Genomic DNA, 13001 nt, shown 5'->3' on the forward strand with positions numbered 1-13001 from the left:
AAAATTAGCTTACTTAGATTTCCACTTTTTGTTACAAAAAGATAGTTTATTTCTTGTTTCTTTCTTCTTTTTTTTTTTGTAATTTTCAGTCACAAAAAAAATCTATATTTTGTCACCTAAGCATTTATTTTACTGAATTCAAAAAGACATGAAAAGGGAGAGGGGGGAGAAATCATGTATTTTTTTAGTAAGGTATATAAGTGAATTTTTGACAACATATAATAAATATGATATATCACTTCGCACTCAGTCTGTTCAAATGTACATTTCCTTTCAGATTACGGAGCATGCCACTTTTCGGTAAGAAAAAAGGTCATGAGAAATCAGTGCAAAGTTCTCCGTTACCCCTGGTCTTCCGCGCGGTTTGTTCTTTGTATCCCTCTGTCCTCCAGAGTCTCTGCTGGCTCAGGGCCGGCTCCCTCCCTCCCGCTGTCTCTCCGTCCGACCTCCTGGAGGTTTGTTCGATGGGTTTGTTTGTTTCACTTACTGGATCGGCTCTGGGTTCATGGTTCAAAAGTCCCTGCTCTGATTGAATCGTCTCCGTGGCTGGCTCTTGGCTGCCTTCAGAAGCTCCTGGCCCCCTTTCATCTCCCCCTCAGTTGCTCGGCTCCTGCTTTTGGTGGCCGGTTTTTATTTGGGGGGAGGGGTGGGGGCTAGTTGCTGGGACAGCGGTGAGCTCTCACCGGGGGTGCGGGGTACCCGGGATAGGGTTGGCCAAGGGGTTGAGCGCGGGCTGACCCCCGGGCCCCAGGCCGTGGATGAGCACGCGGGGCACCAAGGGCCGCTGGAGCTGAGGGTGCGGAGCTGGGGGAGTCCGGTACATGCTGCTGTACATGGCCGCCGCCGCTGCAGCCGCTGTCGTGCTGTCCATGCTGCCCAGCAAGCTCGGGTGGTAGAAATAGGGAGAGGGGAACATCCTCTGGAGAGCGGAATAATTCCCAGCTTCGGCCAGCAGCTCCAGTCCCACCGCCGTCTGCCGCTTCCACTTCGTCCTGGAAGAGAAGGAGCACACAGGTCCAGAGCTAGCACGGAACCATCCCCCTGCCATGGCTGCTCGGTTTCGAGGGGCCGAAGGAGTTCCCCGGGGACGTGAACCCCAACTCCTACTTGTCCTGGCCCTTCTCCTTCACCACCACCCCTCCTCTGCCACCAGAACGTCTGCTCCGCCAGTCGCTAGAGCGCTGGCAAACAAATCAGTGGGGAATCGAGCCCCGGTTCCCTGGGTTTAGCCACACGCACCATGAACTAAAATGGAACCCACGGGACAGTCCCCCCTTCTCTTTGCAGGCTTCCAGGAGCGCGACTTTCTAAAATCGCAGGTGTCGGTGCCTTCAAACTTTGCAGTGTCGCGGAAACAGGGATTCATTGGTCCTGCATCCGAAAAACTGAACTAAACAAAAAATCAAACCGTTCGTGGAGCATAAAGATGCAGGGAAATATCGAACAAAGAAAGGAGAAGTGCTTTCAGCTCCAGATGGCAAGACAGCAGAGATCCCCGTTATAAAAAGATATTGACTAGTAGTTTGGCAGAATGTTTCTAGCGGCACACACGGTATTTTCACTCTCCTGACACAATATTTCAACCATTTTATTTCCTGGCCTTTCCCCCCCCCCTCGCGAACCCCTCCCTTTGCCAAGCCCCAGCGAAATGCCTTGTGAGATCTGAGCTGGTGGTTACACACACACTGCAATCCCGGCAAAATTAATAAACATGGCGCCCTGTTTAGATTGGATACAAATGACACTAATGTTTTCCGACAGAATTAGGGTGGCTGAAACCGTATGTAATGAGACAGAAAATTATGGCAAAGATGACAACTGGACGTAGTTTTCCAAACCTAGTCAGCTGCGATTAGAATACACATACAATTGCCTCTCTGGCTTTACAACGCGGACAAATGGAAACCGAGCACATTTTTTTTAAACCAACACATTTTACAACTTGATTTCCTAGTCACTTTCCTAACATCACACACGGAGAAATCCTTGCAAACGCCGTGATTTCCAAACGGGCTACGGAGGCATGCCAAGAGCAACACTGCATAATGAGATTTCAGTGGGATTTCTTTCCCAGTGTGTTCCTGGGACACAGGAAGAATAATATGTCCCCAGTTTTGTAATCAAGATTTGCCCATTATTTATTCATGTGTGTTTTCGTTCATATTGAGATGCTCTGCTTTATTAATTAGCCATGGCTCAGACTACTTTGTTGACTAGATTGTCAAGTGCAGGCAATCTGTACAGGCGCCTCCATGGCTTTTCTTGGCCTTTCCTTGAGAACGACAGTAGCCAATAACACTAGATTTTTATTTCGCAGTTTACTTATTGACTTTATTATCGTTCCTGTTACCTGTCCATTTAATTTATTTTAGGCACGCTGCTACTCCCTTTACTCTAGCAAGGGCAAGGAGTGAGTGTGTGTGTGGAGGGGTGGGGGTTGTTCCTTTATGAAATCTACCAACAGTCACAGATGGAAGTGGCCGGTGTTTGCTTTCCCTGATCAGATCTCACTGATATTGACTAGAGAGGTGGGAGTGTTTCTTCCCCCGGCCTTCAGACCGTTTAGCTCAGACTATCTGAGCAGCAACTCTGTTTTAGGGGCTTTGGGGAAATTGTTGGGGGTTATTGGGGGGGGGCGGAGATCCTTGACTCTGCCAGCCTCCCTTACCTCCGGTTCTGGTACCAGGTTTTGACCTGCGTGTCGGTCAGGTTGAGAGCCGCAGCCAGGTCCATGCGGTCTTGCACGCTCAAGTACTTCTGCCGCTCGAAGCTCCTCTCCAGCTGATTGAGCTGATGGTCCGAAAAGGCCGTCCTCGCCTTCCGCGGCTTCTTCGCTCGGACTGGGGGGCTATCCCGGCTACTTGTAATCTCCCGGTCGCCTTCTTCTTTCGTCCCTAGAAACAATTCACAAGCACAACACTAGAAACAGGGTCTAAAGCAGCAACCCGAGGAGAGGCGGCTCGGGGTCTGGGACTCGGGGCAAAGTCGATTTCTTTACAGAGTTGATTATCATCTGACTGCTGCATTCGGGACTCCAAGGAAATCCCTCAATTTAGCTGATGCCTTTTCGTACCTACGTGTCTAAATGGGTTTGACAGGAGGGTCTGGCGATTTCTCTCTATGCGGCCGACAAACAGTCCCCCTTTCCGGGGTAAGGTTTTTCCCCTTTCAGGTGCACTTGGGGTAGGTTAAAGCAAAGTGCAGAACAGCGAGCGCATCAGACAGGATATGTCACCCAAGCACCAAGTTGAGCTCAAATTGCTGAGCACGTCGTGGTGACAGCGCTAAGATTTCCGGATTCTATTTGTCAACTTTGGTTTTTTTGCTGAAATGCTGGGAAATCGATATGTCAATCCATCTCCGTTTGTACCAGTTTTTTGCAGCGCTCCTTGATCTTCCCTGCAGGAAGAACAATAATCTCTCTAATTGACCCACTGGGGAGGTTGGTGCACAAAAAATCGCCAGACCAGACTGTACATCTGTTTTGGGCACTCTTATGCTAATGTTAAAATAGCAAAATGAATGGCACACATGAGCGTCTTTCTATTATTCATCGCATAACATTGCAAAATAGGTGAATGGCGTAAAATTAGGAAAATGTGTCCTCTCACCGCATAGTTTAAACTGTGCCTCGTGCAAAGCCATTTTGCAGAAAGCAGAGAATCCTTCGGCATTAAGGAAAAGGCTTTTCAAAGAGCAGCTATTTTCTTATATATAACCCCACGCCCATACACACGCGTATATATGTATATTTAAATCAGGAAATATTGCACTGTTGCAGCTTCCGTAGGCGTACACAATTCGTAAAAGAGAAATATCCCATCCCAGCATAGGAAAAGACTAAACATGTAAAAAGCCTTCTAACGTGATCTAGTGAAAAGTTCTTATCTACTTTTAGGTCTACTTGGAAATTTGTCCTATTAATTAAGTGCTGCTAAACCTCTGTGCTTGGTGTTAGAAAACATGCGAACCATTTAAACGAATTAGCATTTAAAAAATAAATGCATTCAAATTTTAAAAGAAACAAACATTCAAATAATTTTTTTTCGCCAAACAGCTAACCTAAAAAAAGAGGGGCGCCCCAGCAAGAGAAAAAAAGATTTCTCCACGGATCTGATATAAAAAAAAGAGACAATAATGTAAAGAGGATTGGATTTGACTGGGTTTTGGTGGGATTTTTTTTGTTTTGTTTTGTTGTTGGTTTTGGTTTTTGTTACAGCTTCTGAAATATCAGAAGTGCTGCCAGGGAATTGTATCGCTTCCCATAGCAAATTGTGTACAATACTGATCACTGGAGAGTAATACCGTAAGGTTATTATGAATCAATAGCATTAGTGTTATTAGGAATAAAAGTGAAACCCTATCACGACAGGGGCTGCTCAAAAGCCACGGCGGAAGCGGTGGAGGCTGCGGGGGTAACATACTCACCGTGGCATTTGAGATCATTCTGCGTATCGTCGCGTTTGTCTAGTTTGGTTTTGCTGTCCTCCTGCTCTAGCTTTGGCCTGAAGCTCTCGTTGGCTGCGTTGCCCTCTTGTTTTGGGGTGTGGTGGGGAGAGGAGACACTGGTGCTGTAAGGTGCACAAGCCGCCAGCGGTTTGCTGTCGCCCAGAATGTCTTTAATTAGAAAAGAAGAGGTGGAAGTCCTGGGGGCAGAGTTGCCCGAGCCCAGCTGTTGTTGCTGTTGGGGGGATTGCTGCAAACTTTGTTGCTGCTGTTGCTGCTGCTGCTGCTGCTGGGTGTGATGGACATGGTGATGCTCTTGCACCAGATGCTGCTCGGGGTGCTCCATGGTGACTGAGATGGGGGACGAAGGAGCCGTCCCTACTGTGTCTATCTCCGAACAAGGGGACGGGGTGGCCTGGTTTCTAAAATCCGCTGTCCTGGCATCGCTGTTTAGCTGGCGAAAGTCTCCGTTCATCATGCCGGGGCTGCCTGAACCGTTATTAGACAAAATCGTGTCTATTCCAAAGCTCGACCCGCTAGATCCTTCCATTGTGGCCATTCAGAGAGGCGCCTTCATCCCAATCCGGGGCTCGGGAGGCTCGAGTCAGCGCCACAATCGGATCAATACATAAAACAGCAACGAGAATGTCAGTGTCTTTCAAACAAACAGAAAGTGGTGGGGGGGAGGGGGGGAGGGCAGGGGGCTGGGATGGCGACAAGACGGGCTGGTGGAAGGGCAGCCACGGAACTGGGAGAGAAACAAACCCAGGCAGCCGGCAGGGGGGGGAGAGGAGGGGAAAGTGACCAGGGAAAGGACAGAGAAAGCGCGAGCGGCAGGTTCAGGTGCTGCGCTCAGACACACACACACACACACACACACACGTGGTGTTGGCCGTATTGTTCACGGGGCGCTAACGGAGCGTGGCCAGCCCGGGCTGGGTCGCCCTGCGAGGCTGCATGGCAGCGGGCGGCAGCCGCAGCAGGAGGCGGCAGGGCGCAGGGTGCCGCCGCCCGCCTCCGCCGCGGAGTTATTGAACTTTCTCGGGAAGTTGAGGCGTGGCGCAGGCGGCGGCGGCGGCAGGAGACGCGAAGCGGGACGGACCCCGGCCACTGCCGCGCTCTTCCCAGCGCAGCCCGGCTCCTCTCGGCTCCAGCGACTCCCTCCCGTGACGTCACGGCCATTGCCAGCCGCGTCCCCCCTCCGCTCTATTATAAACCCTGGGTTTTTTCCGCCATCCGGCAAACGCCCCCATTGGCGGCCTGCGCGGCCCGGGCTGACGCCGCGGAGCGGCAGCCAATGAGCGTGGGCTCTGGGGCCCTTGTCAATTTCAGCGCCGGGCTGGTCTGCTATAGAATCTCTAGGATTCCGTCTCCAGTCGGTCTCCAAATATTGTCACTGTGCGCACCGCCGCGTCACTCCTCAGCCGCAGTAGCGGTGCTAACCACCACCATTACAAATAGCAATAAAGTGCAGCGTGTGGGAAGAGAAAGAAAGAAAGAAAGAAAATGGTTTGGTCATTATTTTAAGAGGTGAGACAGTAACAGAGGGGGAGAAGATGATGGGGGAAAGGGCAGCATGGAAATCAAATGTAGCTAGCCCAGCCTGCTCACACAAATCAAATGTAGCTATCCCTGCTTTGAAACTCACACGTGCCATAGTAACTAAGAAGCGTAGCAGACCTCGAAGAGAAAATAAATGACCAGCACCCCATCAGAACATGGGCAATAACTTTCAAGGCACTTGTTTCCTGGCTTCGCCTCCTGGTGTTCTGTAGTCCCTTGGCTAGCCTGTGAGAGCAGGTGCCCAGGTTTCCACAGCACGCCAGGTTGATGGGAAAGCTTTGCATTTATTGACTACGAAATGGGGGGTTTCAATTCTGAGCTGAGCGAAAAGGCTTCTGCTCTCCAAGGAGGAAAAAATTAAAAGGAGCGAGAAGCATGTCAGGAAACTAGAAGAAGCCAGTGCAGCACCCAAAGCAGTCTCCAGTTAGAACATGCATGCCAATGAATTTGGATTAACTAATAAAGCAGAGGCACAAATGTCCTCACAGTTTAGTGACTCGGTTGCAGCCCTTCTGGCTTCCCCGAGTCCGGGGGTATTGGTTGAATTCATTAGCCCCTTTGTGCTCTCTCGGGTGTCTCTTGTTTTAGCGTTTCAGTTGGAATGGGAATAGTTACTGTCGATCCGCCTGGGACTGCAGGAAATTATTCCATTGGTTCTTCGGAGGGCATCAACTTGTGTTAATTTCTCTAGGACGACTCCAACCTGTCTCTTGTTGAATGTCAGAGTAATGGGAACTGCCAGTGACAAGACGTCGTATTACTCCTGATTAAGTACCGTGTCAACCTAATTAGCAGAGTAATTATAAGGTGCTAATGAATGATTCAAAGTTCTTTGAGTTACATTTTACTTCGAATTACCATTTTAAGGACCCTATGAATCTAAGGTAAACCGTGCTGGCATCACTGCCATGTCAGCCCGCAAGAATATATTTCTTACCACATCAAATGGCAATTAAAGTCTCCGAGCTTTTTCCTTAAGTTACATTAATTAAAAAATAATAAAGTAGGCAAAGAAAAATATATTTCAAAAATAGTACGTCAAAGGCATTTTAATTATCTATGATTCTCCCTCCCGCCCAAAAAAAAATCTTTTTTTGCCAATCTTATACATCGAAATGAGTTTAACTGACAACATGAAATCAAGGGATGGGTGGATTCACTGAGGTGGCAGAAGGCTTTTATGTGGGGGCTGCATCCTTGCCGATGGAAATAGATACAGGAAGAATAATAGAGGGATGTGAAACAGAATTAACTAACGTACGTTATTTAGAGGCGTAATGTTCGCTGATAGCGTTAGACAATGTGCTAGATGAGAGGTATTAAAGCTAAAACTGACAGTTCAATAGTTCAGTGGAACGCCACAGGGAGAAAAAAAGAAGAAAGAAAACGGGTAAATAAAATACCTGAGTCAGGTCTGAGATAATCTTCTTTGTGGACAGGTGTCTGTAGAGACCTTTCTTTGTGTGAGTACAGAAAAAGATTTGCTGTGATGGCTCTTAACTGTTAGCTGAAAGCCTCCGCTTGTTTTGGCTACCCCATCCTAGCAAGCCCCTCTTTGACAATCTCCTGCCATAGGTCAAGCTGAGCTTCATCGTAGTTATTGATGGATTGCGGGGTTAGGCATAAAGCAGCCTTAAAGGTCGGTATTTTTTATGCTATTTTATTTAATCATGAAAATTCCTGCATCAAACTCCTGAGCTAATTAATCCTATGTGCAGAAATGCAGCATTCATTCATTGTTACATCTGTCCACCAGCCCCTCTCCTCCTGGCATTTACTATTAACTGCCGAAAATATGTCACTGGATGGCAGTGATGACATTGGATAATGTTCTTTGTCGAATTGATACTTTAAAAAAAATATTGATTCAGGGCATTATTTTTAGGGATCTGAGCCATCAGCATTCCGCTGCGGTGCATTTCCTAAAGAAATGTCCGCATTAAAAGTTGGAGGGAGATTGGTTCCACCAGGGAAAACACATAAAATATGAGACTGAGTGATAGCACAACAAAAATCAATTATTCCAAATCCTTTATAAATAATTCATTTCAGATTGTTTTTGTTTTGTTTATACGCCTAAAATGACTGAAGAGTGAAAAAACGCCTATAGCACAGCTTGTGTTGTGTGGTTAGAAATGTTATTGACTAGTAATATTTAACTACGCTGGCAGAGAAATCGGAAATTTGATCCAGTGGCTGAGGAAAGGTAGAGGGGATAGCATTTATTCTGGGAAGGTAATCAAGCCATGCCAACATTTACATCTGCCCGCTTGCAAACAACCTATGTAGGATATAGTCTCTTAACACTTATTAATTACATTTTTGTGAAAAGGGAGGCTTTGATTCAAACGGCAGCCACGGAGACCTTTTAAAGCGGAGTCTGCTGTGAAGTATAGATCTAAAGAGAAGCAATGCAGTAGTTGGCTATGTAGTGATTCCTGCCTTTGGTATTAAAACAAGGCTTGTCGTCAAGACGTAAATACAACTTCTGACCATTTACCCTTCACGGATAAGCTTGAAATAAAGTAACCATTCCCATTTTTTGCAAGCTTACACGTTTTTTACAAGTTTACAGGATACATGACGATATATTTTTAATCAATTAATTCTTTTACAAATTAAAGGTTAAAAAAATCTAAGAAGAGTGGATTTAAAATTAAACATTGTTTAAAACGTATTCGACTTTTTTAAACTTTAGAGTGCTTTCCCGTGTCTAAGAACAATCTAATTCAAGGAATTATTTGCGTATTCGGTTCTTGTAGATTTGTTCGGGCCTTTATTTCTGAATTAGACAAGGCGCATATTTATGGCGTTTTCGTTGCAGTACAGAGAATGGATTGTTTAACTAAAGTATGTAAGAAGTTTTACTAGCAAAGCCAGAATTTTGACTCTGGCAGCTGTCGAGCTATCAGCATCACATTACATATATACGTCTGTCAAGTAACTAAATTCATCTTCATCTAGCTTTCTGCTAGAGAGCTACAAAGTGTAGAGACGGTTTTAATTTTTTAAGCCACTAACACATTTTCTTGTTGCAGGTGTCTAATGATTTTGGAAACAAAATATGTCTTTCACATCTCCTGTGTTTGCTTTGGTGTTTTGCCTTTGCAGAAGTTGTCTCAGTCTGCTTTGTAACTGAAGTGAACTGTGAAGGATAGCCATCTGCTTCTACGGTAGATTTTGATTCTGATGTTTTTTCTCCATTCATGTTTAATTTACACGTTTCCTTAAGTGTCCAGTTGTTAAAACCAGAATGCCTGATCTGGAAGAGAGGCAATGGCTCCTTTGTCCACTGGGCGGCGATAGGGGTTACCAACAGCTCATCTATTGTCTAAGAAAGAATCTTGGTCCAGGGAGAACAATACTTTTAGTGCTGCCTTGCTGATGTAGTTAAGATGTTCGTTGTCCCGAGAAAGCTTTATTCTTTTTTCTAATAAATCGTTTAATGTTTGTACTATGAAAAATTAAAAGTAGAGACCTTTTAAAATATATAAAAGATAAGAGAACAATGGAAAGAGAACGACCGACCTAGGGAAAATTCCCCAGAAGTATTGAAGGTTTCCTATAGAATACAAGAAGGCTGCAGCAGCAGTCGTATTTGTTCTGCTGTCTTTCTTTGCAATTTACAAAAAATATATACCCTAATTATCCCCAGGGAAATGTCTGATCTGAGATAAGATGTTACACTGGCATAATCCTTTAAATAACAATACACTTCTCTGTCTCCGGCGCAGGATTTAGAGCTTAAAGTCATGTCACCAAACAGTTAATACTTTTATTTTCATGGCTTTCTATGTTTATTCGCGTGTATATTATTGCCAAAGCTGAAATATTTAAGAGATAAGACCTAGAGAAGCATATTTAAAACTTTTGCTTGTTTGTTTCTAGGTTCGGATTTATTCTGATCCGTTTCGAAGCCATTTTCCCCTTCTCTAGTGCTCGCTTTTGCTCCCTGATGCTACAGACTGCTTTACAAAAGGCAACTCGCCCTGAAGAGAAATCTAATGGAACCAGTTGTACCAACATGGGCTAGGAAGTCAGCTGCTCGGTTAAAATACAAACCCATGTGTGTCCAAAGATCTTTTGCAAGGAGAACTGCAGACAGTTTGCCCCCACCCCCACCCCTGACTTTGTATAGTCAGGAACTGGAGATATACCATTGAAGGTTTTTCTCTTTTGACTTTTGTTATCCTCGCCCCACTCCCACGAGCTCCTTGGAGAAGTTAGGTGATGCTCGGCCTGTTCCACCCAAGCAGGATACCAGCCCTCAGACAATCACCGGGCCCGATAGTTACAACGGTTGGGGTTTGTGTAAGTGTCTCATTCCCTTTCCCTAGGAAAGGCGCCGAGGGGCTGCTCGCACGCACCCCACCCGTTGCTCGTGTCGTCTCTCGCCTTCAGAAGTCCCGTCAACCCTGCCCAGGTGCGCGAACAGCCTGGGCTGGGCCTGCTGGCAGCCGGGGGGCAGCGTGCGCCCAGGGCAGACGTGCGATCGATTTGCACCTGGCTAGGCCGGTTCGCGGCAAGGGAACCGCCCGGGTTTTGCCAGGTCTGGCGGAGCCTCAGCCCGGACCGCAGAGGCTTTGCAGACGGAGAGCGCGGCTCAGGCTCGCCCCATCCCGCGGGACCGCTCCCAGCCTCACGCGGAGGGGCCGGCGGAGTTTGCCACGTCGGGAAACCCTGACTCGGGCCGCGCTGGGCAACAAGGCAGCTCGGGAGAGGTCCCGGGGCGCGCTGCGGAGCCGCCTCTCCCTGCCTGCAGCCCAGCTCCGCACTGGCGCGGCGTTTGGTTTCGTGCCGCGGATTACTGGGGCGGGGGGGGGGGTGGAAGGGCAGGGGCGAGAAAACCCCAATCAAAGCGATGAGCGAAGGTGCCACTCAGCGGAGGAGAATTCATTCCCGATGTTAATTAACAGGCAGCTAATTAAAACGCCACTTTGAGCGCTAATCAATCGCTCTATTAAATCGGGAGCAGGAAGGGGGACACATTGAACGCTACCAGTTAGGGTATCATGGTATCGAGCGGACGGTCGATGCGGGGACAGCGGATTGCACCCTATCGATCCCTGCCCGCTGTAGCCGCGGTGTGTGGGAGGCACCGATCTGCTGCCTTCTCGGCTCCCGGCGGCCAGCAGGAGCCAGGGAGCGCTTAGGGACAAGCCCGCCTTCCCCAGGGGCACAGGCCCTGAAACGCAGGAGCCACCGAGTTACCCCACCGGAGCACGGTCAGCGTCGCTCCCAGGCGGCTGTAGGAACGGGAGAAAGTTCCCCAACTCCTCCCGCCGGCCTGTACTTTTCAGCTGCTCTTCACACCACTCTCCCCTGCCCGGGCTTTGTAGCCACAAGTGCAGATCCACGTGGAGAACAAACGAGGCCCTTAGCAGAGGACGCCCGCTGGCCAGTGCTCAGGGGCGCAGACCAGAGAGCTGCTCCTTCCAGCCTGCCGGGGCGGGGTTGTAGGTTGGGTTGCAGGGTGTGAGTGTTCGCACTTCGGGGGGGAGGGGGGTTCACTGCGCGCGCACACAAACTCCGGTCTCCGCCGAGAGCCTCCCTTCGCCCCCGGAGGGAGGTGGGGCCCGCGTCCTGGGCCCGTTGGGGAAGTTGCTGCAGACGCATTCCACGCGCGACAGAGAGCTGGGGGGATGATCATCTTCCGGCAGGAGGCCAGAGGGGTCAGGCCCCAGCGAGCCAGAAGGGACTGAGGGCTCACACACGGCCCATACTGACACGTGCAACCTGGCTGTTCCCTCCTGTGTTAGGAAACCTGCCGCTTCAACAGGCTGGGGGCTGTAACCAGACACACGCTTCAGAGACCGCTCAGCCGGGAAGCCTAAACCCCAAGTTTTACAAGCATTGTCCTTTCCTACATGATTGATATGGGTGGTTCCTCCCGGAGGGAGACCCACTTGGCAACAACAGGAGATGTGAATTTGAATGGGCGAGCCCATAACTAAGGGGTCCCATTCTACAACAAGATGGTCTGGGGAGGGAAATCTGGGCTCCTGGTTTGATATTAACAGATCAGAGTTTAAATCTACGCTGGAATATTCTGCCTTTGTCCTTCTTCAGCAAAGCAGGAAAGACGAGCGCAGAAAAAAAACGCCGCTTGTGTATATTGCAAAACTGCATCCTCATCTATTCCCGGGGGGAAGATTCCAGAGTATTAATATTTGTATCATTATTATTATCATTATTATTCAATATCCTGTGTGCACGGTTAGCACTAATTAGGCACCAGTGTCTCCCCAATGGGGGTGATGTATCCGAAGTAACGTTCTCTCTCTCCGGAGGAGCAATAGAGGGCCAGAGCAAAGGGGACGGAAGCTGTCAATCCTGTCTCCCCCTATAAGGTGCAGGACCATAGGACCCTCTGCTGAGAACCTGGACTGAGGTAGCTCGCTTCACACAGCCCTGCTGCTCCCTCGCCGCTGTGCTCAGCCAAGGCACCGATTTCAGAGTGACGCTGTGGCCTCAATAAACAGAGCAGCGCTCCCCCCATGTTCATTTACACGCGGGCCTCGCTTAGGTGCTGGAATTCGGAACAAAGTCCAAGGGAGTCTGCTCCCCACAAGCAGCTGCGAGCTGCCAGGGTGCAGCTGGTGTTGCTGTCTTTCTGGTCCCTCCCCTCCCAAACACACACTCCCCAGCCTGAAGAAGGGGCTTTCACCTCCTTCCCCGGGCACTGGGAGGCTGTGTAGGATCCTGTTGACTCAGTCACGTATTTGTAACTTCGGGGAAGGGGCGGGAGGGAAAGAGCCCCTCGTACTGTGAAATTTAACAGTCTGAACATCCGTTTATTAAAAGCTGCTGCTTGACATTTACACTGTGCCAACAGACTCTTCATAGAATCCAGGCGAAAATATATTGTACCTCCGAGTAATTGCTGCATTTGCAGGAGCAGATACAGAACGTTTCTGAGTTGGAACAAAACGCTGGGGAAAGTGTGGCAGGGCCTGGGACGAGGCGTATGAGGCCCGGGAGCTATGGGAGGG

General features: G+C 48.6%; 1 protein-coding gene across 1 annotated transcript; it reads right to left on the reverse strand.

Annotated features, from left to right (window-relative positions):
- Positions 1-445: 445 nt before the first annotated feature.
- Positions 446-5026, reverse strand: BARHL2 (BarH like homeobox 2). The gene is made up of 3 exons (XM_045028334.1): positions 4429-5026; positions 2669-2894; positions 446-992 (listed from the first exon to the last, which is right to left on the reverse strand). Exons 1-3 carry the CDS (start codon positions 5003-5005, stop codon positions 680-682), a joined length of 1116 nt encoding a protein of 371 aa, XP_044884269.1. The 5' UTR covers positions 5006-5026; the 3' UTR covers positions 446-679.
- Between the last annotated feature and the right edge of the window lie 7975 nt (positions 5027-13001).

Source organism: Mauremys mutica, chromosome 8 (genome assembly GCF_020497125.1).
Source record: "Mauremys mutica isolate MM-2020 ecotype Southern chromosome 8, ASM2049712v1, whole genome shotgun sequence".
Taxonomy (NCBI): Eukaryota; Metazoa; Chordata; order Testudines; family Geoemydidae; genus Mauremys; species Mauremys mutica.